This window comes from Branchiostoma floridae, chromosome 8 (genome assembly GCF_000003815.2).
Source record: "Branchiostoma floridae strain S238N-H82 chromosome 8, Bfl_VNyyK, whole genome shotgun sequence".
Lineage (NCBI taxonomy): Eukaryota > Metazoa > Chordata > Leptocardii > Amphioxiformes > Branchiostomatidae > Branchiostoma > Branchiostoma floridae.
In genome coordinates, this window is record NC_049986.1 from 25,073,797 (window position 1) to 25,101,662 (window position 27,866).

General features: G+C 45.6%; 2 protein-coding genes across 2 annotated transcripts; one reads left to right on the forward strand and one right to left on the reverse strand.

Moving 5' to 3' along the window:
* Nucleotides 1–1,035: 1,035 nt before the first annotated feature.
* Nucleotides 1,036–14,126, forward strand: LOC118421733 (aromatic-L-amino-acid decarboxylase-like). Its single transcript, XM_035829233.1, has 14 exons — nucleotides 1,036–1,230; nucleotides 1,519–1,612; nucleotides 3,343–3,456; nucleotides 6,043–6,162; nucleotides 6,850–6,984; nucleotides 7,541–7,684; nucleotides 7,973–8,039; nucleotides 9,371–9,465; nucleotides 9,787–9,854; nucleotides 10,139–10,209; nucleotides 10,862–10,881; nucleotides 11,740–11,838; nucleotides 12,031–12,132; nucleotides 12,502–14,126. Exons 1-14 carry the CDS (start codon nucleotides 1,124–1,126, stop codon nucleotides 12,733–12,735), a joined length of 1,470 nt encoding a protein of 489 aa, XP_035685126.1. The 5' UTR covers nucleotides 1,036–1,123; the 3' UTR covers nucleotides 12,736–14,126.
* On the reverse strand, nucleotides 13,496–27,866 carry LOC118422046. Its single transcript, XM_035829550.1, has 4 exons — nucleotides 26,091–27,866; nucleotides 18,023–18,101; nucleotides 15,985–16,205; nucleotides 13,496–15,833 (listed from the first exon to the last, which is right to left on the reverse strand). Exons 1-4 carry the CDS (start codon nucleotides 26,418–26,420, stop codon nucleotides 15,354–15,356), a joined length of 1,110 nt encoding a protein of 369 aa, XP_035685443.1. The 5' UTR covers nucleotides 26,421–27,866; the 3' UTR covers nucleotides 13,496–15,353.

The window sequence follows — 27,866 nt, forward strand, 5'->3', positions numbered from 1 at the left end:
TATGCTGGGAAAGGAATATCACCCTCACACTCAGGGTTAGGGTTAGAGTTATAGAGGTCTTCTCAAGATTGTCTTCAACACCTAAATATCTGAATTGTATAACATTTAGGATATTTAGCATTCGGTGTTCAAGACAATCTTGGGAAGATCTCTATAACAACGTTTTTTGAGGTGGCGGTATTGTGACGCCTGGTGGAATTATGACAGTCGATGTTACCAACCAGATGGAATTATTTTCGGATATGAGTAAAAAAATTTTCGCCATAATTTCCATCGTGAAATCCATGTATTTGAGAACCAAGGAACTAAGTTGGTGTGGCCGAGGGAAGCACAGACAGATGTGGACACAGCAGGTGGACAGGTGGCACGGTTTGCTGCAGGATCTGGGCTGTAAAAACTGCAGGAAATAGTGATGTTTGTTCAGTACATGTGTGAGCAGAGGGTGTGTGTTTACTGGGGAGTAGTGCTGTGCTACAAGTCAGGTTGTTGACAAGAGGCTGTGCTTTGCTGAGAGAATCGTTGATCACAGTGATACCAAATTGTAGCACCCACGAAGGAAGGTGAGCTTAAGGGACGGGACCTATCACATCAGCATCTGGTGCAGTATAATGTATTGTGTTGTCGCAATTCAAATAAAGTTAAGACCTATCACAGAGCAGAATAAGACCTTTTCCTCTGAGAGTTACAGTACTGCCTAGGAATCAAATCTTTCATCAGACCTGGCTAGGAAAAGGGCAGTTGTGTGCATCAAATGAACCTCAGATGTAATGTTAGTCTGCATCTCTGCTATATTTTGTCTCACCCTTATCTCTTCTGTCATGACCTCAATGAAAAGAGGTGTGCAGGCTGATTTGGGCTTTCATGAATAAGCAAACAAAGCCAGAGGATTTATTCAGGAGTCATTAAATACATTTACTTGTTCTTCTTGCAGGGTAACAAGATGCCAAAGGAAGGAAAGGGAAGCGCCCCACCGACCCCCACCCCCACCCCTGCCAGTGCAGACCCCACCCCCACCCCTGCTAGTATAGACCCAATCCCCACCCCTGCCAGTACAGAGTCAATCCCCACCCCCAGTCCCACCCCTACCCCCTTGGGCGTAGATCCGATCGCAGCTCCTCCAGCCATGGACCACGCAGAGTTCCGGAGGATGGGGAAGGAGATGGTTGATTACATCGCTGACTATATGGAGGGGATCGAGAAGAGACCCGTGTTTCCCAGCGTGAAGCCTGGGTACTTGTATTTGCTTCCTCGTATTTGTTTCTCTGGAAAATGTAGTGCTAACTTATTTACTCTGTGCATATTTTTTTGTACCTCGTATGAGAAGGCCAACAATAGACATACATGACTATCTTTCTTAATTCCCATCACAGATATCTGCAGTTGTGTCCTATTCCCCGTATCTATGTGGTACCAGCCACACACATCTCTCTACGTTAGATATCTTCAGTTATGTCCTACGAGGTATTCCTTACATGTATGTACCTACGCGGTAACATACACAAACATCACCCAACACAGATATCTACGAGAGATGATCCCAGACGCGGCACCGCAGGACCCAGAGAGCTGGCAGGATGTGCAGGCCGACATCGAGCGTGTCATCATGCCCGGGGTCAGTACTAATATGCGGATGTTACATCCTTTAACAATACTTTTTTATATTTTTATATTTTTACTGAAAGATTAGCCAAGATTCTGTAAAAACAGTTCATCCGTGTTGCTGAAAATCATTTTGCAGTAAGTTTGAATTGTAAGTTAAAATTACAGTTGCTTTCGAATCGTTTTATATTCATCTATTTTTGCTAGGACTTTGTTTCAGAAAGAAGGTTAAACAATTCTGTAGTTCATTTGAAACTGCACATATGTCCTACGATATGAATTCGCGGTCGAGAGATCAATGCAAAACTGCCGAAGTAAAAGCTTCGTGAACATTTCACATTTACAGAACCCTGTTCTGATATCACCGGAGAAAGGCACTGGTTGTTATGGCAGGTTAAATACAGCATGTGATATTGTGATTATAGATAATGGTGTTATTATAACATAGGGGGTCATTATGTTCCATTGGTGACATGTGGGAGGAACTGTGCTGTCATGGTTGTTCAGTGACCAGTTTGGATATTGATAAATACTGTAAATGCATTAAAGTTCGTGGGGATTTAATTTTGCGGTAGCGGGAAAAAGGACATTTTGCGGTGGTTTTAAGTTTGCGATAGCACCATGCGCTGTAGTCTCTTACTGCCATAGAAAAATGTTCGCGGTGGTTTTAAATTTGCGGTGAAGTGGCCACCGCGAAAACAGCGAACATTAATCCACTGCGAACATTTCTGTATTTACAGTTAATGTTTTGATGTTATCCAGATGATGATATTAGTTCTGAATGTAAACATCTAGTGAATCTGTTTTATATTAAACCCAAAATAACATGCATGTAACATCCATTGGCATAATACCGGTCGGTTTACTGCAATTTCTCAAGCAATGCTAATTTGGCAAATGATCAACGCATCATTTTATCCAGTTACATGTTGCTGTTACAGCTTACCTTTGCCACTTCTTCTGTGTAAATTATTTTGTCTCTCTGGTCCTGCTAAAAACATAATATCGTAATTGGAACACACCGCGGAATTGCACGGAGAACGGGCGCGTGGTTGGAAGGGGGCACAATTAACTGCCGCTATGTACCTTTATACATCCTCTGTTGTTCCTTTCTTTCCTGTTAGTAGTTGCACAAAACAAAAATCTGCATGAGCATACAAAAAGTCATGAGAAAATGGGCGTATACTGACAAGAATTTTCATTTAATTTTGGTCCGTCACAACCGCTATGACGTAAAACTTTACTGCTGGCCGTAGCATTAGAAATGGCGGGAAAATGGCGGCGTACGTTCAATTTGACCCATTCAGCCGTAGATCCGGGCGATAATGCAACGGTTCCTCACACTTTTACACGAGTTGTAGGTCACCAAAAGAAATTCAAGATTGCTGTTGAATCATGCTCGTCTTGTGCCGTGAGCACATGTGATTATTATCTACAAATCTGGCGATGAACGTGACAGTGTGTTTGTCCCACGACGAGCTCGCCTGCCCCGAAAATGACCTGAAAACTTTTGGCCTTGTTGTCTTCGAATGCATTGTTATCGATGCTTTGTAAATGATGTATTGGACACCTAGATGTCTGAAGTGTGCATACCTCAGAAATAACTATTGTTGCATGTGTAGATCTCTTTAAGTTCCACTATTTTTAATCGACCGGTATAAGGCTTATGACCGGTATTATGCCAATGCATGTTACCTAATGTAAGGTAATTTGAGTGTTAACAATGAACCTACCTCCCCCCAGGTGACATTTTGGCACAGTCCACACTTCCATGCCTACTTCCCCTGCGCCAACTCCTACCCCGCACTCCTGGGGGACATGCTGTCTGGGGCCATCGGCTGTATAGGCTTCTCCTGGGTATGTATTAACCCTCACACTACTGGGGACATATTAACCCTCACACTACTGGGGACGTATTAACTCTCACACTACTGGGGACGTATTAACCCTCACACTACTGGGGACGTATTAACCCTCACACTACTGGGTACGTATTAACCCTCACACTACTGGGGACGTATTAACTCTCACACTACTGGGTACGTATTAACCCTCACACTACTGGGGACGTATTAACCCTCACACTACTGGGGACGTATTAACCCTCACACTACTGGGGACGTATTAACCCTCACACTACAGGGGACGTATTAACCCTCACACTACTGGGTACGTATTAACCCTCACACTACTGGGTACGTATTAACCCTCACACTACTGGGTACGTATTAACCCTCACACTACTGGGGACGTATTAACCCTCACACTACTGGGGACGTATTAACCCTCACACTACTGGGGACGTATTAACCCTCACACTACTGGGGACGTATTAACCCTCACACTACTGGGGACGTATTAACCCTCACACTACTGGGGACGTATTAACCCTCACACTACTGGGGACGTATTAACCCTCACACTACTGGGGACGTATTAACCCTCACACTACTGGGGACGTATTAACCCTCACACTACTGGGGACGTATTAACCCTCACACTACTGGGGACGTATTAATCACACTACTGGGGGACATGTTGTCTGGGGCCATCGGCTGTAGAGGCTTCTCCTGGGTACGTATTAACCCTCACACTACTGGGGACGATTAACCCTCACACTATTAAGGTAGTATCTCAGGGTGGCTGAGCAAAATTTCAAAATGATATTTTCCAAAAAATAACTTTCAATGTTATTTCCTATGTAGTTCTATTTTCATAATCTAACATATTTTCCCATCAAATGTTCCTTTTTGTCTGTCAAAATTCAAGGTCAAAGTAGCTGTCTCAAATTATGCAAAAATTTCAAACTCATCATAACTTTTCAAACTTGATATCATTGGATAGGTCTTAGTAAAACAAATAGAATGGTTTTTATTTCAACAAAATCGGACACACCGTTAGAGAGTTATGGCCATTCAAAGGCCTGAAAATTATGCATAATTTCTCTTGATCAGCTAATTAGATATGCAAGATTACAATATCTCTGTACTCATACAAGATACAAGAAAAAAACTTGGTGTACAGGGTTTTAATAATATGTTGATTTGAAATATTGTCCTGAAATTTATACATCTAGTTCAGAAATGATGAATAATCCTGAATAATTGAGTTCCAGGGGTAATAAAATCAGAGTCCACTAATTAAATATGCAAAATCACCATATTTTCCCAATCCTTGAAGATACAAGAAAAAAAATTAGTATACAGGGGTTTTGGCACATGCTGAATTCAAATTTGACCTCAAAAACATCACTTTGGTCTTTTAACGACCTGTAAAAGTGGATTACGTCACTACTACCACAACGACTTGATTTTTACGGCCTAATTTTTGAAAAGCTGTTCATCCAAAATGGGTAAAATAAGTTTTATTATGAAATTTACCCTGTAAGGAAAAACTTCGTGCGCTCCCGACGCAAAACGATGCTATTTAGTGCTCCCAAATGCTGTTAGCATAAGGGGTAATTAAAATTTCAGGAAAAAAATTAATAAAAAATCAGCATGACAAGATATGATAAAATCCACGCGCAGATCTATTCAAATCACTATTATGCACATTTCTGAAAAGTTTCAATAATAACAGACAAAATACAAGCCAAAATTTAAACTTTTTAGGCTTTTTTTTCTAAAAATGGGCGTGGCCTAAAAGTAGTTGATGACGTCATTGTGACATCATACCAATTTGCATAAATTATCCTTATGCATTAGGGTACTACCTTAGAAAAAATCAAGGTCCATACATTATCTAAGATGGTAATTTTAGAAGACCAAAAACACCCCCCAAAACTCCTCAGCCACCCTGAAATCCTACCTTAACCCTAACAATACTGGGGACGTATTAACTCTCATGCTACAGAGTTCAGCACTTCTTTGTCTGTTTGAACTGAACTCTAGGTTTTAACACAAGTCAATAAGAAACGTGAGAGGAAATTGCAGGTCAAGACTGCCTTTGCAGAACATGGCTGGGGACGGGTTAGAGGTTAGAGGTTATGTGAAGGTTAACTGTGCCCCCCTCCCCCCAGGCTGCCAGCCCTGCCTGTACAGAACTGGAGACAGTGGTGCTGGACTGGCTGGGGAAGGGTTAGAGGTTATGTGAAGGTTAACTGTGCCCCCCTCCCCCCAGGCTGCCAGCCCTGCCTGTACAGAGCTGGAGACAGTGGTGCTAGACTGGCTGGGGAAGGGTTAGAGGTTAGAGGTTATGTGAAGGTTAACTGTGCCCCCCTCCCCCCAGGCTGCCAGCCCTGCCTGTACAGAACTGGAGACAGTGGTGCTAGACTGGCTGGAGAAGGGTTAGAGGTTAGAGGTTATGTGAAGGTTAACTGTGCCCCCCTCCCCCCAGGCTGCCAGCCCTGCCTGTACAGAACTGGAGACAGTGGTGCTAGACTGGCTGGGGAAGGGTTATAGGTTAGAGGTTATGTGAAGGTTAACTGTGCCCCCCTCCCCCCAGGCTGCCAGCCCTGCCTGTACAGAACTGGAGACAGTGGTGCTAGACTGGCTGGGGAAGATGCTGCAGCTGCCGGAGTGTTTCCTGGCTGGAACATCGGGGGAGGGGGGCGGTGTTATACAGGTCAGTCTCAAGGTCAGGTGTCAAGGGGTTTCTCAAGATTTAATGTGATAACTGTTAGGTGTTTAAGAGTAAAATATTGACCATTGCACTTATGGAGTTATGTGTTTACTGCAAACAAATTGTTTTAGGAAGATGACTAGCCAATCAGCACAAAGCACAGAATTTGAATCAACCAATCATCTTCCTGTCAAATAGCCAATCAGCACCAAGGACAGCATTCAAATTAGCCAATATCATTCTGGTCAGATAGCCAATCAGCACCAATGACAGCATTCAAATTAGCCAATCACCTAAGTCTTCTTATACATGCCTTGTTATACATGCCAGAAACCCAATCTTGTAGCTAATCGCTGTTCTTGTCAATATTGTTACTGTTTCCCAGGGCACAGCTAGTGAGGTGAAGTTGGTAGAGCTCCTTGCCGCCCGCTCCAAGGCTATGCAGAAATTAAAACTGTTGTTGTTATTGTTGTTATCATTGTATAATAAATAAATAAATAAATCATTGTTATTATTGTTATTATTGTTTTTATTTTCATTTTTGTTATTATTGCTATTTTTGTTCTTCCCAGGGCACAGCTAGTGAAGCAACACTAGTAGCCCTCCTTGCCACCCGCTCCAAGACTGTGCAGAAGTTAAAACTGTTGTTATCGTTATTGTTCTTGTTATTGCTATTGTTGTTTTCCCCAGGGCACAGCTAGTGAAGCAACACTAGTAGCCCTGCTTGCCGCCCGCTCCAAGGCTGTGCAGAAGTTTAAAACAGACCGTCCGGAGATGTCCGACCATGACATCATGGGCAAACTGGTCATCTACACGTCTGATCAGGTGATGGTGTTTTACTGTACATTCTGAAATGTTTGCAATGGTTTGGTCTTTGCAGTTTTCTTAGCGACCTGTTCACTATAAGTTTATGCCATCATACATACACATTTCCGATGTAGCATCTACTGCAGTTCCAGCAAAACTGGATGAATCAACAGTAATGTTCATGTTTGTTGGTCAAGACACGTTGTCCTCAGTTTTGCCATTTCTGTCCTTTTAAGTTAACCTCCTTGGTCCTTGGCACGAACACTAAAATACTCAATGATAAGCTGTTATGACATTACTTAAAGATTTGGGGAAAACAGAAGTCCCTGCATTTTATGTATGCTTGTCACAACTGAAAATTGAGAATATTTACAACTTTTTTATTATCAGTAACGTAAGGAGTTGCCATGTTGTGATTCACATATTGATCAGTAAAATGATGCAATCAGTAACTTTTCCTAACATTGGATTCTTCTCCTGAATGATTCATGAAAGAATAAAGAATAAAGATTCAGCCATTTTCACCCTATAGGGAATTGTCCAATTGTTTAATCATTGCGTACCCCCCTCCCAGGCCCATTCCTCAGTGGAGCGGGCGGCCATGTTGGGTGCTGTCAGGTGCAGGAAGCTGCAGACTGACGAGGACCTCGCGCTGAGGGGAGCGGTACTGCAGGCTGCTATACAGGAGGACAGAGCTCAGGGACTTCTGCCTTTCTGTGTAAGCTGAACAGTTAATTTTCCCTGGGCTGTGTTAACACAGTTTCAGGGAGTTCATATACATAATTCAAGTCAGATACAGCTTGTTTTCATCTTCAATGAATTTTTACTTCAAACGCCTACAAGCCAAACAAGTGAATACATGTGAGGAAGTTTCACCGACGAATCTGCTATTGATGAAAGGTAGGTATGGTAGGTGTGTAATGATATCTAATGATTGCATGATTGATCATGCAGAATGAATTTGTGGCCGCACACTTCTGACCCAGTCCTTACCTGCCGTTGCTAGGTGGTTGCTACGCTGGGGACCACACCCTCCTGTGCCTTCGACAACTTACAGGAGCTCGGACCCGTCTGTGAGTGATGTTTCTTTTTTGTTTTACTTCTGGTCATGATGAGGAAGGTCGTTTCTAATTGTTAGTTTGTTCCATTTCAGAGTTTGATTTCTCTGTTTCCTTCCTCTGTTTGTTGTTATTAGTACGAGGGGCGTTCAATTAGTAATGGTCCTGACCCATTTTCAATAACAGGAGATTAATGAAACTTGGCACAGTTATTAGTCTTTCTCTTCATAGGAACCACCCAGAGTTATGAATTTCTCCCATCGTTTGATGCAGCTCTGGACACCGTTTTTGTTGGACACCCCAGGTTGGTCCTCCAACAGATGCCTCATCAATGGCAGAAGAGGAACGACCAGGTCTGGGAGCTGTTTCCATAGACTTCCGGCCATGTTTGAATTCAGGATGCCAGCGTTTTACAAGGTCATATGATGGGGCATCATCACCATAAGTTTCTTCCATTTCAGCAAAAGTCTCCTTTGGTGTGCGTCCTTTCAAATACAAAAACCGGATCACTGCGCGACACTCAACTGGCTCTTTTTCACACCTGGTCAATTTCACACCTGACTCAGTTCAAACACCAGTAAATCAAAAACCACGATTAGTTCAGAGCTGTTTTTTGCAACATGATCTATAAAGATATGAATCATTACACATACAAAATTTCATTTAGATCAGACAGCTGAAAGTGAGTTAGGGACATTAGTTATTGAACGCCCCTCGTAGCTTACATGTAGTAGTGAATGGAGTCATGATAGAGCATGGAGTTGATTTGTTACTTCAAAATATAAGAACTTCTTGAATTTAAGTGCAGACTTTCCATAGGTAGGTTCTCTGGAGTTCTTCTTGAAAGTGGAAAGAAAATTGCCATCTTCCTTTGATCCTTGCCCATGTGACCCCAGGTCGTGAGGAGGTCATGTGGCTGCATGTAGACACGGCGTACGCTGGCAGTGCCTCCGTGTTGTTAGCCTTTAACCCTTGCCCCCTTGACCCCAGGTCGTGAGGAGGTCATGTGGCTGCAGCATATGCTGGCAGTGCCTCCTTGTTGTTAACCTTTAACCCTTGCCCCTGTGTCCCCAGGTCGTGAGGAGGTCATGTGGCTGCATGTGGACGCGGCATACGCTGGCAGTGCCTTCCTATTGGTAACTTTTGACCCTTGCCCTGTGACCCCAGGTCGTGAGGAGGTCGTGTGGCTGCATGTAGACGCGGCGTACGTTGACAGTACCTCCGTGTTGTTAACCTTTAACCCTTGCCCCCTTGACCCCAGGTCGTGAGGAGGTCATGTGGCTGCAGCATATGCTGGCAGTGCCTCCTTGTTGTTAACCTTTAACCCTTGCCCCCTGTGACCCCAGGTCGTGAGGAGTTCATGTGGTTGCATGTGGACGCGGCGTACGCCGGCAGTGCCTTCATCTGTCCCGAGTACAGACCACTGCTGGATGGGGTGGAGGTGGGTTCTCCTTTTTAGGGAACGGTCACACAAATGTGAATGTACAAGTCTGTATTAGTTGGGTATTGACATTCTTTTGGTTTAGGTAATGTTTGTAGGGGAGCAGTTGTATTTTAATTTGACTGTGCAGCTAGGTTATTGAACTGAAAAATAATAATTTTTTGGCTGCCAACTTTACCTGAACAAAAAAAGGGAACTCGTGGACTAACTCGTGGACTAATATATGCACTACTGTGACAGCTCCCTTTGGACACACGACTATCTTGACCAAGTTTTTTCCAGTAAAGCAGAAATTCAAACTATTGGAAACCTTTTTCCCAGTTTGCAGATTCCTTCAACTTTAACCCCCACAAGTGGATGAGGGTGAACTTTGACTGCTCAGCCATGTGGTGAGTCATGAATCCTAACCCCTGACCTTTCAACTTTAACCACCAAGTAAACTCTGACTGCTCAGCCATGTGGTAAGTCATGACATTAAACCCTGACTCCCAACCTTTCACTTCTAGCCCTACATAATTTTCTTAACTATTTAGTATGAATAAAGGCAAATTCAATGGCGTTCCTCAGTAAAACCTCTGTGCTTCTGTCTTGTGTTTTTTGAAACATAGCTACAGTAAAAAAAATCACTAAGGATCTGACCTGTGCTGACATGTTCTGTTTTGTTTTGTGGAAGGATTCGGAACCGATCAGACATCGTGGACGCGTTCAACTTGGATCCGCTCTACCTCAAACATGACAACCAAGGTCAGGTCAGGCGGGGTGTCGGGCTCATGTTGTCTGGCTTCTGATTGGTCATTTGAACAGTGATAAGCTAGCTCACGGTTTTTTGCCGGCTTCTCTCGCCTCTAAGCACCGGCTTAGAGGCGAGAGAAGCCGTTCGTTCAACGGTTTGGTTTGCATGGATGCATGCATGGATCGGTCAATTTAACCAAACTCTTCTTATAGCCCTTCTATATGCACGATTACGCAATGGAGCTAGCGTGGCCGAGCGGTCTACACGATGGGTGGATATAGCAATTTACTTTTGCAGCCGTGGATCGTCGGTTCGAACCCCACTTGTAACAATTTTTTTCTTTGTTAGACAAATCTCATGTAATGTTTTTTTAATAGAAGACAGAACAATTCAGTAATTCGATGTTTAAAAACTCTTTTTTCATGTGATTTTGTTTAACATCCAGGCTTTTTCAAAAATACACACCGGCCAGCTTTTTTCAGAAGCTTTCTTGTTTATACAGCAGCGGTAGCACTGATTATACTTTCCCTGTTGTGTATATTATAAAACCTGTGTATATTATACTTTCCCTGTTGTGTATATATATATATATACTTTCCCCGTTGTGTATATTATATAACCTGTGTAACTAACCTGGGCTCTCCTCTCTCCGTGGTGCTGAAGGTTTGGTGACTGACTACAGGGTGAGCAGCTTTCACATCTCCTAAATAATCCTGTCCTTAAGCCTGTAGGTCTGTAGTCTGCGGGCTTCTCTATTTGCTGTGTACTTACATCATACATGTAGGTATCCTCGGCCTCTTGAGCAGGTTTTCACATCTCCTAGATAGTACTGTCATTAAGCCTGTAGGTCTGTAATCTGTGGACTTCTCTATCTGCTGTGTACCTACCTGTAGGTATCCTCTTGAGCATGCTTTCAGATCTCCTAAATAATCATGTCCTTAACTTTAAGCCTGTAGGTCTGTAGTCTGTGGTCTTCTCTATTTGCTGTGTACTTACATTGTGCATGTAGTCATGTAGGTATCCTCTTGAGCAGTCTTTCACATCTCCTAGATAATCCTGTCATTAAGACTGTAGGTCTGTAGTCTGCGGGCTTCTCTATTTGCTGTGTACTTACATCATACATGTAGGTATCCTCGGCCTCTTGAGCAGGTTTTAAGATCTCATAAATAATCCTGTCCTTAACTTAAAGCCTGTGTGTCTGTGGTCTTCTCTGCCTATATGCTGTATAACCTGTAGATATCCTCTTGAGTAGGCTTTCAGATCCCCTCCCCTTCCTTACTCCTGTCTGTTATTGACCTGCAGTTTTCCCTGCCTGTTTGCTGGGCATTTGTTCCTTCTCTTTAGCAAATAGCTGTGACCTAAATGTGTTTGGTGGTACTTTATGTTGACAGTTTGCATGGAAAGTGCCCGTTTCACACATTTTAGTTAATATTTTTACCTTTCTGCAGTACTATTAAAAATCACTAGGGGACATTGATTGAACCTTGACTGCACTGACAAATACCACTATATAGGGGCATAACTGACCTTTAACCCTGCAGCACTGGCAGATCCCGCTAGGGCGGCGCTTCCGCTCGCTGAAGCTGTGGTTTGTGTTGCGCATGTTTGGGGTCAAAGGTCTTCAGGACCACATCAGGAAGGTGGGACATAATACAATGTCTTTAAGGTGCTTTTTTAAGAAGTAAGAGAAACGAGAAACTTGTGATCGACTGCTCTGTACATTCCGAGACACATGAAGTAACAATAAAGAACCTGAACTTGGCTCAGCTGACAGCACACACTTGTCTTTTCCACCAAAATGTTAACATTCCTTGTTGTGGTTCTCCTTGCAGCAAGTCGGGCTGGCTAAGGAGTTTGAGGCCCTTGTAAGAAGCGACGAGAGGTTCGAGGTTACAGCTAAGGTGGTGCTGGGCCTTGTCTGCTTCAGACTCAAGGTGAGTGACGGGTATAAGTTTGTTTAGCATGTTTAGAGTTCTCTTTGTTGTGCATCATCATGCATGAATCTCAGGCTACGTTTGATGTGTTCTTAATTACTAAGATTACCGAGCCATAAAGCCTTCTATCTGTCAAACCTGCCACACTTATAGCTTTGCCAGAAAGAACAAATCATTGCCCAAATCTGAACCTTCACCCACTTACAATTGTTTTTGAAATCATGTTTTTAGTATCTTAGAAATTGCATAAAGCTGTCACTTTGGCTCTTAGTGCCTTAAAACAGTTAACCGTACTATTAAGATATATGTGGATGAGCTTCTTCGAGTATTTGCAAGATGAGTCGTACATTTGGTACATTTTGCCTGTAGGGCTCCAATGACCTTAACGAGCTGCTACTTAAGAAGATAAACGATGGGAAGAAGATCCACCTGGTCCCGTCCCAGGTGAGAGGAGCGTACTTCCTGAGATTTGCCGTCTGCGCCGCCACGACCGCGTCTCAGGACGTCTCCTACGCCTGGGAGATTATCTGTCAGCTGGCTGGCGACGTCTTACAGGGGGAAAACAGCGAAAGCAACAAAGATGGTGAAAAACAGGCGGCGTAACTTTTAAAATTGGCATTAAACGGGAGGCAGCAAAATTAACTTTTTGGTCCTTTGAACTGTTTGTGAGTGTTTTCAGTGGGCGGCTGACATTTCACAGGGAGAAAAAAAAAAAAAAAAGAGGAAAACTGGCAGCATAACTGTTAAAATTGGCATGAAAGGGGAGGAAGAAATCTTCATGTTTTGGGTATTTTGAACTTATGGTTTATACATGTATCTAACTTTATATGTATATAAAGGCTACTGACCACTGAGCGTTTACTGTAGGATAGGGTAGGTTTGTTTGGACGGCAGTTTGTTCCACATCTCCCTATCCTGACTCGAGCCGAGAATAAAGGATGGTTTACCTGAATTAAAGATTCATGATTCAAAGGACCAAAAACTGAATTTTATTGCCCCCCCCCCTTAACACTTTATCTAAAACCTATGTTTGTTGCTATAATATCAAGTTGTTTTTAATTACGCACAGAAATTAATGTGAAATAAATGTTGTTGTCAATGTACCCTGAACTCAGGTTTGCCATCAGAGTTAATTTATGTTTAATTGAATTAGTGATACCGTTCCGTTGCGCACAAGGAAAGTAATTTAAGCAGTCACAAAACTACTTAAGACTACGGTTTATGTCTTAAACCTCAGCAGTGCCAAATTATAAGACATGATGTAGTCAAGTAGATAAAGATTTTGCTGGCAGATGAAATCTTAGACAAAAGAGTTTATTATGATAAACAAATGAATGAGCTATGTCTATTTATTTAATTAAGCGATACTTAATAAAAAGAGGCTCAAAACATATCAAATCTATTTTCCAGAAAGTTATGTTATCTTATGATTTGTCCACAATCATATTAGTGAAACTTGCTCACAGTGTATCAAATAAGCATGCACTGGGTGGGTTTTGAATGTAACAAATATGGCAGTCACAAATTTTCTGGAATGTTGATGTAACAACTTGTGCTGTTGGTCAGCCTATTGGTGGCAAAGCAAGGAAGCGCCCATGTTGTGATTAGCTGTTGATATCACATGCATGATTGTAACAATGTAACAATGTGTGGTCAATTTATATCTGTAAGAGTCTCTAATGATTTGATACAATTTTGTCGTTCAAAGTAAATTTGTTGCCATAGAGTGTTGATTTTGTATGATACAAAAGTTTCCTAAGCAACCTTTGTAAACAGTTACAAAGCTAATCAGTTGGTTGAGTAACTTTTGTATTGAGTATTCTTATTACCTGGATGTATAATATTGTTCAACCTTGTGGTGATGACGTTTGCATGTCAGTGTGTTTGTTACTGCCATTCGCATAAGACTGACTGTCTCAATTGCCACTTTTTGATTGAACATGTCCGTTAATTCATCTTAACAAATTAAAGTCGAGAATTCCTGTTTTACAAAATAACTGTTTTTCTGTCTCTATGTTGAACTATTGATGTTGATAGACTAAGTAGGAGTAACATACTTTCAAAAAGGTGGCTTCTACGTAGTTTGGTGTAAAAAATACAGTTCGCAAAACCAATAGTTACTGTTATGTAAGGTAAGGTCAAGGGTTAGGCCCACAGCGGTGGGTTGTTATCAACTGTTTGTTTGTTTGTTTGTTTGAACCTTTATTTATTCATGAGAACCTCAGATTGGCCTGCAGGCCGCTTTTCGTTGATGTCACGGCATGAGGGAGGTAAGATTCAGATGGAATATAACAGATAAAGATGACATCGAGTAGTAATAAATCACATAACTGTTAAGTAACAATTCTAGAAGGTTCTGTACATTTCAAGATGTTGCGTACTAGTAGGTGCAGTACAGTGGCGCTCTTTGCGTCCATGTGCAATTGGCAAAAGGTGATGCCCTAAGAAGTACAGTAAAACCTGTGCCTCTGTACAAAGACCACTAGGTGTAGTCTCCAAGCAGATCGTATTGTGCCATAAGATGGCATCAAAGCTGGCCAAGGAGTATAGCAGGCCAAAGGGAGTCAAACGGGCACCTGTCGGACACACACCCCTAGGCCGGCCTCACTCCTTTGGCAGCTGTTGGTACTATCCTATGCTACCGTAGGATCTGCTCGGAGATTACACCAGGTGACCATTTTGGCGGTCCCGTAGACAATTTTCCCGTTAAACCCTGTATGTACTGGCTAGTTGTCTACGGACTATTTTCTTCGCGTTCCTTGGTTGGTCGCCACGCCGTAGACGGGACTGACTGCACTGCAGATGACAGAGCTGAGTAGTTCTACTTTTTTTCTGAATTTCAACAAGTTTTCTCTACCATGTTGCTCCTGCTACACATTTATAGGACGTGGTCTCTCCATGCAACTGCGCCCCCTATCGGCTACCCACGGCAGTGTACGACTACCCACGGCAGTGTACGGTGACCTAACAGGACGATTCTGCCAGTACAAGAGGCGTTCAGAAACTCTACAGCTGTGTTCTACAGTCTTCTGTCCCACTTCCTACAGCCACCATAGATCTTGGTTGGACTCCCACTGCCTGTTTGAAAATCGCCCTTTGGACTTGCTTGGCTTTTTTTTTTTAATCCCTGGTTTTCTTTTAAGTTTTTCTTAAGTTCATCTCAACTTTAGGACAAACAGGTTCTTGCATCTGCTGATATATTTGAAATCCCACTTTCCGTTTCATCGCTGTAGTAGAGACATCGTTCCCAGAGCCAGACCCGTAACCATGACAACGGACGACATCGCAGACGATATTTTGCAGTTCCTGGCTGAGGCGGGAGAGGGTGAAGCGCTCTGATTTCCATTGTTGACCAACTTGCAGGCGATTCTCCCGCCATTAATCTGCAACCTGTATTCTCGCTGCGTTTGGGTGCTGTCTATGTTTACCAGGTCATACGCGTTTCTCTGCGGCGGATTGCAAGGGTTGACGGGACCGTAACATTTACAGTCGGCCATTTTCACCTTGACGTCCATCACCACGCCCTTGAAACAGCCTATGAAATACGGAAAGTCCTCCGTCACGTGATAACGATATCTCCCGTCCACCAGGCGGCCATGACACTCATCCAGGTCAGCCGAGGTCAAGGTCGTGCCGTCCTCTGTCCTGGGCCCGTAGATGGGGAACCCGTCAAAGGCGACACCGACAATGGCGGACGGAACCTGCGGCAGAAAGTTATGGCAGATATCAGTGAAGAGGGCAGGTTCGTAAAGATGGAGTTTCTTTCAAAACAAAGTTTTATTTCTATCGTTTATATCATTGTCGGTTTGATGTCCTTTGCACTGGGATAAGTGACTTTAATTTTTAGCACACGATAGCTTCCTGTGATTGGTTGAGCAGACAGTTGCGTATGACGTTCCTACCTGTGATTGGTTGAGCAGACAATTGGGTAATGACGTGGTAGTGGTAGTTCCTCTGCGGATCGACATGACCGCTACACGAGTCGAACCCTCCGGCTTTGTGCAGCAGCCCCGCGTCATAACATCTGTCTGTGACGTAAGGGCTGTAGATGGGCACGCCGTTCACAGCCATGCCTGGAAAACAGCACGCCGGAACGGATGGAAACAGCACACGGAACGGATGGATATAGCACACGGAACGGGTGGAAACAGCACACGGAACGGATGGAAACAGCACACGGAACGGGTAGAAACAGCACACGGAACGGATGGAAACAGCACACGGAACGGGTAGAAACAGCACACGGAACGGATGGAAACAACACGCGGAACGGGTGGAAACAGCACATGGAACGGGTGAAAACAGCACACGGAACGGGTGGAAACAGCACACGGAACGGGTGGAAACAGCACACGGAACGGGTAGAAACAGCACACGGAACGGGTAGAAACAGCACACGGAACGGATGGAAACAGCACACGGAACGGGTGGAAACAGCACATGGAACGGGTGAAAACAGCACACGGAACGGGTAGAAACAGCACACGGAACGGGTGGAAACAGCACACGGAACGGGTGGAAACACGACACGGAACGGATGGAAACAGCACACGGAACGGGTAGAAACACACACGGAACGGGTGGAAACAGCACACGGAACGGGTGGAAACAGCACACGGAACGGATGGAAAGAGCACACGGAACGGGTAGAAACAGCACACGGAACGGATGGAAACAGCACGCGAAACGGGTAGAAACAGCACACGGAACGGATTGAAACAGCACACGGAACGGGTAGAAACAGCACACGGAACGGGTGGAAACAGCACACGGAACGGGTGGAAACAGCACGCGGAACGGGTGGAAACACGACACGGAACGAATGGAAACAGCACGCGGAACGGGTAGAAACAGCACACGGAACGAATGGAAACAGCACGCGGAACGGGTGGAAACACGACACGGAACGAATGGAAACAGCACACGGAACGGATGGAAACAGCACGCGGAACGGGTAGAAACAGCACACGGAACGGGTAGAAACAGCACATGGAACGGGTGGAAACAGCACACGGGACGGGTGGAAACACGACACGGAACGAATGGAAACAGCACGCGGAACGGGTGGAAACACGACACGGGACGGGTAGAAACAGCACACGGAACGGATGGAAACAGCACGCGGAACGGGTAGAAACAGCACACGGAACGGGTAGAAACAGCACATGGAACGGGTGGAAACAGCACACGGAACGGATGGAAACAGCACACGGAACGGGTGGAAACAGCACATGGAACGGGTGGAAATAGCACACGGAACGGATGGAAACAGCACACGGAACGGATTGAAGCAGCACACGGAACGGATGGAAACAGTACACGGAACGGATGGAAACAGCACACGGAACGGATGGAAACAGCACACGGAACGGGTGAAATAGCACACGGAACGGGTGGAAACAGCACACGGAACGGATGGAAACAACACACGGAACGGGTGGAAACAGCACACGGAACGGATGGAAACAGCACACGGAACGGGTGAAATAGCACACGGAACGGGTGAAATAGCACACGGAACGGGTGGAAACAGGCCGTAGACACGACAGTAACACCATGTAAGACTCTACGTACACCAGTCAGATATAGCTATACCATCCCTCAGCTTACAAACATGAAGCGGGTGAAACTGCACATAACTCTAAAGATAGCACATACACCCGATAGACTAAATGATTAGCCTAAAAACAGTACATACACTTGAATGTATACACGTCTAATAAAACAGAACATAAACTTCAAACAACAGAAAAGTACGTAAATCCGATAAAAAGAGCATATAAACCTGATAAAAAGAGTGCCTAAACCCGATGAAAACAGTATGTAAACCCAATGAAAACCGTATGTAAACCTGATAAAACAACACATAAATAAAGCCAGTAGTACTTACCTATGGGTCCGTCCGGCAGGCAGCTCGGCCGGGACGCGAAGGTGGCGTTCCGCCGAACACGGTAGATGTGCGGCTGTTTCTGCGGCGGCAGGAATAAAAAAGACTTGTGTCAGGAAGAACAGATTAGTGTCTCATGTACGCTGAAACTATAATGTGCATGTTTAACGTCAATAATAAGTAATTTCATTGATGTGCAATTTCCACTGTTAGTTATTTTCTACCTATTATCATGTGTTCTGTAGTTATGATGCTATTCTATGTTTGGGTTTGCTCCCATGATATATTTTTTTGATCACCAATAGGCAATAAGAATCTCCTTGGATGAAGGAAATAAATGAAACAAAATGAAACGATGCACCATCCCGTGGCATACAAACAATACAAACAATAGTATGCCAGTCCGGCATCTGTCTGCTCTCCTGGTAGATTTTCCGATTTCTCCGTCACCATTACCGTTATTTCACAGCTTGCCGCCTCGTTCCTCATGCTTTATCAACCCTTGCTGAGACGAACCGTTCCCGCGGAACGGACCGAGTTTGTCTCTTATCTATGTACCGCAGACACCAAATGCGGGCCGGTACGAAAGGAGAAGGGACGGTGTAACTCAAATGTGCAATTTTCAACAGAAACACGGATGTATGATTTTCAACAGAACGGTTCATTAAACGTAAAGCTGGTTCATGCAGAAGAAGGCAATCTCAGACGGCAAACTTTATCCCTTACTTAAGCTGCTTCGCGATCTCTCTCTCTCTCTGTCTCTCTCTCTCTCTCTGTCTCTCTCTCTGTCTCTCTCCCTCTCTCTCTCTCTCTCTCGCTCACACACACACACACAGTGAGAGAGGGACAAGCCAAAAACATTAAATTTCTGCCTATCTACTTGTTGTGTAGAGACCGTGCGGCTAGATACTTCGACAACTCCAGTCTGGACGGACGATGTCGGTGCAAATTCTCATGTACATAAAGACTGCTGATACGAATCATGGCCTAAGATTGTCTAACTTCGTATTACGGTTGTAAAATGGGTCACTGACTGTGATTGGTTGATTATTAATCATCATTGTATAAATGAGTCATCACCTGTGATTGGTTGGTTATCAATCTTTGCTGTACAAATGGGCCATCAACTGTGATTGGTTGATTATGTATCATTACATCGTGTATATGGGTCATCGATTGTGATTGGTTGGCAAAGGCCTTAAGGGGAATTAGACGGATCATCAACTGCCATTGGACAGCACGGGTCACTGTGTGAATCATCATTAGTTGCGAATAATTGAATGTGGGTAATTAGATGCGTTATAAACTGTGATTGGTTGGTAATAAATACAAGTATGTGAGGTACACGGTTTATACGAACTTGACTTATGCCTTCAAAGAAGAAGTCAAACCCGACAATAGTATTCATAGTATCATGTAGTTGATTAGACACTAGTTTTATGTACTTACCTCTCTTAGTTCTTGAGACTGTGTATGCAATTAGCCCTTGGGCATGATTTTGCAAATAAACATATAAACGCTACAGATCCCCAGATGATGATGTATTAAGTACATGAACACGTTAACGTTGTGACCGGTACGTCTCTTGTTGTGTTATATAGCAGTGGGGCCTCATGGTCACTAGCAGGGCAGAGGCGTTATACACTGTTCGATACAAGCCGGCCGTTTTAAGTCTGAAGCACTCGTGCGATAAGGAGACACAGGTGAAAGGTTCACTCCTGGTCAGCTGGTCGTGCGTTGCTGTGAACACGTTCTTGTGTGATATAGAGTCGGGGTTTAGTGGTGTATAATAGGGCAGATATCAAAGACATTTCGACACAGACTATCTTTTTCTAGTTTATTGGGTAAAGAGTACAAGAAGTCCAGAAATAGCCGCCGAGGCTGCATTATTTATTGTTTCTACTGGTGCAATACTACACCAAGGCGAATATCAATCCAACGGGTGCCCCTGTTGTCATTTGTGTCTGTGGCCATGGCCGCTTCCCAGTCTGTTAAGCAAAGGGCACAACCCGCCCTACGTGCAAATACGTGCTCTCTACGTGTCAAAACGTGGGCAATTTTTTGGGGACCGTAAGTGGTAAGTACCGCCTCCGTACGAACTCGTGGGGAATCCGATGGATTCGCTCGCCGTATGTGCCGGTACGGGCGATGCAGCTGCCTTGTACAGCCTGAACGTTTTCAGAAATGCGTGGCGGACTTACGGACAAATAGCACGTACGGCGGGTTGCGCCTTTAGCTTGGCACGGACGTATAACAGGCCAGTATCACCTTGAAGAAGGTGACAGATGGTGACCACGTGACCGACAGGACGGCCATGTATCAACTCCCTGGTTGTGTGCAAGGAACTTCGTTAACTGATACAATGTACCGTCTGCGATGAAGGTTAGATATCCAGACATAAGATGCGCAAGATAGTTTCTCAAGCAGCTAAATAGATTTCCCAAACCCATCTAGTTGATAGACTTGCTGTTATCTCGCCCAGTATATCATCGGCTTTGCCATCAACTCTCCAGCCTATCTGACACGTTGGGGCTGTATAATCGAAACGAGGCCCAAAGGACAGCTTTTGACTGGCACCAGTGATAACAGGGCGATGTTCAACACGCATTCTTATTTTACTGTAGACTTTTATTAATAATTCCCAGTTCAAGTACATATTTCAATTCAAGTACAATGGATAGATACATATTTCAATGGATAGATACATATCAGTTCAAGTACAATGGGTAGATACATATTTCAATGGATAGATACATATCAGTTCAAGCACAATGGGTAGATACATATTTCAGGTCAAGTACAATGTGTACGTACATATTTCGGTTAAAGTACAATGGGTACGTTTATATCTCGGTTCAAGTACACAGGGTATATCTATATATTTTTATTAGTTCAACACGCATTGGTCCTGTAAGAGGACTGCAGCCCCTTCCGGTAGCATTCAACCGTACAACCAATAGTTGAAATGGTCGTTTCCAAAACCATATCCAGTTATTACTACTTGGTGCAATAGTTGAAAAACTTTGATTTTCACATAAGCTCTGAGCTTGAGTGTGTCGTCATCACGTCTTGTAGATACATTTTGTGTATTGCAATAGGTTAAAAAAGAACCTCATCCGTCCATTCAGCAGCAGCCCAAGGACAGCGTACTCTAAAGGGCATCAGCGGTTACGGGGCTCTCCTGGCGATGTTCATGAAGGGTCCATCCGTGTAATTTTCGTTCCGAGAGAGGGAGGAGCAACAACAGATCGAGATTCGAACTCACAACCTCCAGTTCAGAAGCAGCCCAAAAGGACACCGTGGGCTTGAAGGACACCACAGATGGCAGGTTGATGTTCATAACGCGTCGATCGGTGTAATTTCCGTTCTGAAGCCGCCCTGGGATCCTTTATGGTCCCGCCGGCCCGCGGAAATAGAGGTCGCGCTGCATGTTCCCAACCGGTCGATATTTGGGGTAATGAGGACAGGTGGTGCTGCGATGGCTCTGCGATGGCTCTGCGATGGCGCTGTGATGGAGCTGCGATGGTGCTGCGATGGCACTGCGATGGCGCTGCGATGGCGCTACAATGGCGTTAAGATGGCGCTGCAATGGCGCTGCGATGGCGCTACGATGGAGCTGCGATGGCGCTACGATGGGGCTGCGATAGCGCTGTGATTGCTCTGCGATGGCGTTACGATGTTTTTGTCGATTTTGCTCTTAGTTTGTTTGCAGGGTGACAACTGGGAGGTAAAGTTGATGGATGTGGCAATACTGACACCTGTTTTCTCTAAGAAACAAACGGGTTGGTCACCCAAGGCTAACTTTGAAGAAGCTTATTGAGTTAGAAATTGGACTGGACGGTCCGGAACTTCTCGCAGCGATGTATGACAGACTGTACTGGAAGTCAAACTTCACTCGCTGCACCTCAGAGAGGATGACAAATCATCATGATGATTGACTCCTCTGAAACCATCACCGAATCTACAAGCAGGCGTGCTTTGTTCGATCATGTTCTTCGTTGTGGAGCGCAGGTTGTGAACAGGGTGAAATATCTGATGGTGTAGGAAGTATTGACTCCGGCTGAAAGACCGAGTCATTTCTCGAATCTACGGGGAGATCTACGCTTCGGTTGGCGGCTCGGTTTGGTTCGTATGAATGGATTTGGAAGATGTGTGGTTTCTCTCGCGGCTTTGGTACGGGATGTGGAGATATCGGGAGGTAAGAAGGACTATGCATGGATGTGGGAAAGATTGTGAGAGGCCTAGCTAGTCCCTCGGATTTCTGGGGCTGTATGAGCTGTGGGGTGTCTGAGGCCCGGTATTGGGAGGTGGGGCCAAACAAAACAAAATAAAACAAAACAAAAAAACACAAAAAAACACACCAACAACACTTTTCGTGTTTGGGGACACGGCAAAGGGCACTATCAAGCGGGGGCTGGTACAGCGGACACGTACACCTGTTCAGGAATTATCACCAGCTCCGCCGCATCAACAGGTCGCCAGTCTCCCATCCCCAGCTGAGCCACGATGTGCGGGTTACGACAGGAGGGGATTTCCATACAGATTAACAACTTGTGGAACAATCATGGGTATAACAGGCCAGCTGAGGCCACGGTAGTCTGGGTCCGGGCTCCTTAGGGCGGTGTATATAACATGTGGGATTTCCATACAGATTAACAACCTGCTGAACAGTCAGGGATATAACAGGCCAGCTGATGCAACGGCTAGCCTGGGGACCAGGCTCCTTAGGGGCTTATGAGGATGAAATATGATCGGCCGGAGATTCCCATACAGATTCCACAGATGGATGATTGGAGCAACAATCAGAGAAATAACAGACCAGCTGAGACCACGGCGTAGCCTAGGGACCGGACTCCGCGAAGGGCGTTCGTAGCCTGGAACCTCTAAGACAACAAGGCGATACGCGGTATATGAGGACTTCCATGGCTCGAATATTCTGCTCGGTTCACGGCTTCAGAGTGTTTGTGACGTCAATAGCCCGTTTAGCTCCACGAAATCGAACTCCAAACGCTCACGGCGTTCCTTTTGGCAACTCTCGCGAGAGGACAGGTCAGGGGGTAACCTGACACCCCTGTAGTTACTGTTGCTATGGGAGCTACTCTCCGCTTTGACGACCTGACATCCTGCCATCCTCCAGGAGATGCGGAATGAAACACCTGTTCGATTATCCGATGTTTGTAGCCATGTAATGAACGATGCTGTCATCAGCACCGAGGGGGAGTGGGAAGTTTCACTCTCCTGTGGAATAGTAAACTTTTGAACAGAGAATTTCTTTGCCAAAAGACTGGAGGGTTTGGGCATTGAACAAGGGGGAGAAGCCATAGCAATTGTTATTTGATATGAGTGGGAGGACTACTCTCTCTTTGCAGCCAGGGGCTGAAGAGCTTGCAATAGGCGGGGCTAAATCACAAGGGTCTGAAATGGCAGCCTGTATACAGCGCCTAGTGACCTCAATACGACACTAATTACCCCCACTTGCGGCCAAAGGACTGTAGGTTTTGAAGCACTCACATCAGGAAGGACCTCTACTCTTTTCGATAAGTGTGGTGGGAGGTTTAACTACTCTGTCTTCGCAGCCAGGGGCTGAATTGTGAGGAGTTTACAAAAGGCAAGGCACCAGGGGTCTGGAGTGGCTGCCAATTGGCGCTAACTTAGGTGACATCAATACGACTGCAGTTGCCCCAGGTGCGGCCAGATTGAGGACTGTAGGTTTCGAACCACCGAGACCAGGATAGCCCCTACTCTTTTTGATATGTATGGTGGGTTCTTTGAATAACGTGCTAGAGGTGCGGCTCTCCTCAAACACGGGACCTCCATTTAACATCCTTTCCGAGGGACTGCCCTAGCCGGCATATGTAAGGAAACGACAATATCCCCAGCGGAGGTGAACCTCCTTCACGTAGGTAATAACTGTTTCTCAGCGACCAATTTCTCTACAATTTCTGATGGTTTGAGATAAAAGCTTCTCCCATACATTCAAAATTTAAACAACCGAATCCGATGTTAATAGTTGTAACCGCGCCCGTTACTCCTGCTCCTGGTTCCTTGTACCTACCCAGGGTACCCCATCCATCCTCCGCAGTGACAACCTTAATCAGACTTTCCCGCCGGCTTCTCTGCATTAATCTTGCACAATTTCCCGCGCGGCTGGCGGCCTGATTATCAGGGTAATATACTAATAACAGTTGGGGGTCATCACTTCTGGGGCTTCACCTGGTGCCCAGTCTGCTCGTGACTCGGCCTACCGTGGCCTGGCCGGGCTCTCTACGGGGCAGGTGTAGGTCTCTGCCGCCGGGGTACTCTCTCGCACCCGGTAGGAATTTCGCACAGTAGCAAATTATGGTCATAAAACTCCTACTGCATGGATGAGACTTCAATCGTAAATTCCTACCGAGTGTGAAAGATTATTCAGGCGGCAGAAAGCCTAATCTGTCCCGTAGAGGGTCTAGACAATCCACGGTGGACAGGGCGCCTGGTTCCGGAGAGCTTGCAGCCGAACCCGAGACGGTTACGGAGAGCTGGCAGCCCAACCCGCCTCTGCTAGCTGTACATGGGAGAACAGATTCTGTAATCATCGGGGCCAGGACTTACTGAGATGTATTGACTTTTATACCATGGATCAGAGAGTAAGATTATGATGTTTGTAGGATCCAACAGAAACACGGCGGCAGACAGGGGCGTCCTGACTGTGGATTCTCCAGCATTTTTCAGTTTTTCATCACCTCCCCAACCGAAGTCTGGCACCCATTTTTACTGGGAATGAGGAATCATCATCGGCATTTGCTCGTGGCGAGTAAAGAGTAGCAAGTGTTGATGTCGGTATATTTGTCATATGCTTTTGTGCACTTTTCAGATACTTTTTTGTTCCCTTAAATAAGTAAAAAGTTTATTACAGATGAAAAATAACTGCATTTGATTTGAGCGGTTGGATAATCAGGGGGTTGGGTCGAAATCCAGAAGCAAAATTATTGATGAGGAGCCATCGGTGACACAGCTAAATGGGACGGAACTAGGTACTGACTCTGCATTATTCAGGTTTGGAAATTGCGCAGCTTAGCGGAGACAAATCGGGTGCTTACAGGAGCGAAATGCCGCCGTGCAAAATTCATGCCACAAACACAAGCCGGCCCGTTAATCCATATCTGCCCGCGCGGTGCAAAATTCATGCCACAAACACAAGCCGACCCGTTAATCCATATGTGTCCGCGCGGTGAGCGGAGATCCATGCTCACCCATTGCGTCAGGTAACGATACTGGCCGTTATGGAGATGGGGGATCATTTTTCTTCATATAAGGTGTTTGCACGTGTCGTAATGATAGCCGTGGCCGCCATGTTAACGTAACGCGTGGATCCAAGATGGCGACTAGAGAAACTAGTTAGAATTATCAACAACAAAATTACAAACAAAAAAACAAAACGGGGTAACTGCTTCAGACGTTGATTAGCTAGCTTGGTGACTGCAGAAAAGCTTCAGGCCTTGATGAGAGGCCGTTCAACGCCCAAAAATGTGTTTTGTTAACCCTTAAGCTGCCAAGACAGGGTATATCCGGTATACAGACACATGCCCTGTATGCCACGCCCCGTTCTCTATCTAACCGAGATAGAGTATTCCCGGAATAAAACAGTATTGCGCGCTGGCAGCGCGGGAAACCGGGAAGTTTGGTCGTCGACCATGTTCGCGGGTTTTACGTTGGAGGTCAGGGGTCAAACCCTGGCACTGAGAGTATGTACGGGGCTGAAACTCAGTTAAAGTTAGGATTAGGTGAAAGTAGTCTTTCTTAAGAACTGCAGTACAAGGAAAAAGGGACAATTCCCCTGCTATAGGCCGTCTCCTGTGTTGCGGTTATGGTAGAAAGAAGTGAAAATGTCCCTACTTAAGGTGATGTCCTACGTTAAAGTAAGGGATAAGTGAGAATACAGGTGAAAGTGTCCCTACTACAGGCGGTGTCCTGTGTTAAGGTAAGGGTTAAGTGAAAGTAGAGAGAAAGCGAAAGTGTCCCTACTATAGGCGGTGTCCTGTGTTAAGGTAAAGGTTAAGTGAAAGTAGAGAATAAGTGAAAGTGTCCCTACTATAGGCGGCGTCCTGTGGAATCCCGGCCAGAGCCACACGGACCTCCCCACGGCATGTGCCGGCACCCCGTTCCCCGTCACCACATGGTACGGTCCACTTCCGGTGCTGATGTAGAACCTGCCCTTCCCCACCGCAGCCGTCCTCAGCGCCGCCACCTCCCCCCGGGAGAGACAATGTACGGTCCCCGCGTGGAGCCACACAATAGTGCCCACAGCCACCACCAACCGGCAGAGGTAATGTACCGTCCCGGTTTGTAGGCAGAGTAGAGCCCTCAGCAGCATTCTTACTTCCATATTCTCACAAATCTTATAGATATTCATGCAGTCCATAGACCAACTGGCCGTGGTCCCTCACCGGTGTGGATGTCAGCGTGGAACTGTCAGCACCATCCAGGGTAGACAATGTACCGTCCCGCGTAAACCATGCTGTTCCTTTTCTAATTTTCAGATTAATCCGTATTCACACGATTCAGTCATAGAAATCCAAATGTACATAATCCATAGAACAACTGGCCGTGGTCCCTCACCTCTGTGAATGTCAGTGCGGAGCCACTAAGATGGATAATGTACCGTCCCCGTGTGAAGACTCAGAGAAAAGCGCACCGTTCCGTCTAGCCTATTCTTCCAGCGCACCGTTCCATCGTGCAAATTCTCCCAGCGCGCCGTGTTTATGTTTGTATGTACACTGAATAGGCAGCACTGTGCGCAGACTTAATCCCCATCACCTTACAATACCCGGTACTGTGTCGGAATGCTGAACACGTCGGCGTGTCATTCATCGCAGTTTCCAAACAGAGTTCCGGCTCGTCAACAACTGACGGTTTCCTTTCGGAGCGCGGGACACTTCCGATAGAATTCCATCCTCGCCTGTCAGTGGATCACCGCAGCTTTCGCTACAATGAAGTCCTAGATGTGATACAAAACACAATCCAAGACGAGGTCCAAGACGCAATTCAATACACGATCCAACCCACGATCCAAGGTATGGTCCAAGGCGCGATTCCAACTCACGATTGTTAACCGTCCTCAGAATCCCGCAAAGTCCGACGCTGCAATCGTTTCCGAGCTAGGCGTGTCTCGCTGGCGTCTAAACTTGACATTCACGGAAATCGTTGACATACACAGGCTGACATTTCGGTAGAAATCCGCCACTCACGGCGCGCAGTGTGCCCGTTGGATCCGCCCGTCCCGCACGTGACAGTCACGCGCCCGCGGCCTGACTTAATCCCGCCCGCACACACCTCCGACGGTCCTCCCCAGCCGTGACGCGCCACTAACCCCACCAACACACACCTCCACCGGTCCGCACGACTCGCACGTGACGCGCAGGTGGGGGGGAGAAGTCGTCCCGAACTAAACAGATCCACCGGAGCCAGGGCTCAGCGAGTTCCGCTCTCTGCCCGATCCGTCACCCTGAGCTGGCAATCCGTCCCAGATCCTCGGCACCCTGAAACACACGGCTGAGGGCTTAGCAGCAACCCGGGCCTCATCCGCGGAACCCTAAAACACAACACACGGCTTATTGGCAGAATCAAGACAATTTTATAATCCATAGCCTCGCCATTCGGGCTCATCATCGGCACACTAAAACACACAGAACATGGCTTTAGCGCCACCCATAGCCTCGCAATCAGGGCCTCAACATAAAGCCTTGCAATCCGGACCCCACCATGTTTCTTTTCTCATGCGGCTCCCACTTGAATTGCTGACAGACCTCAAACCAACCAACAAACAAACACAAATTTAATAGTCAAACTAAGAAACAAACAGGGCACG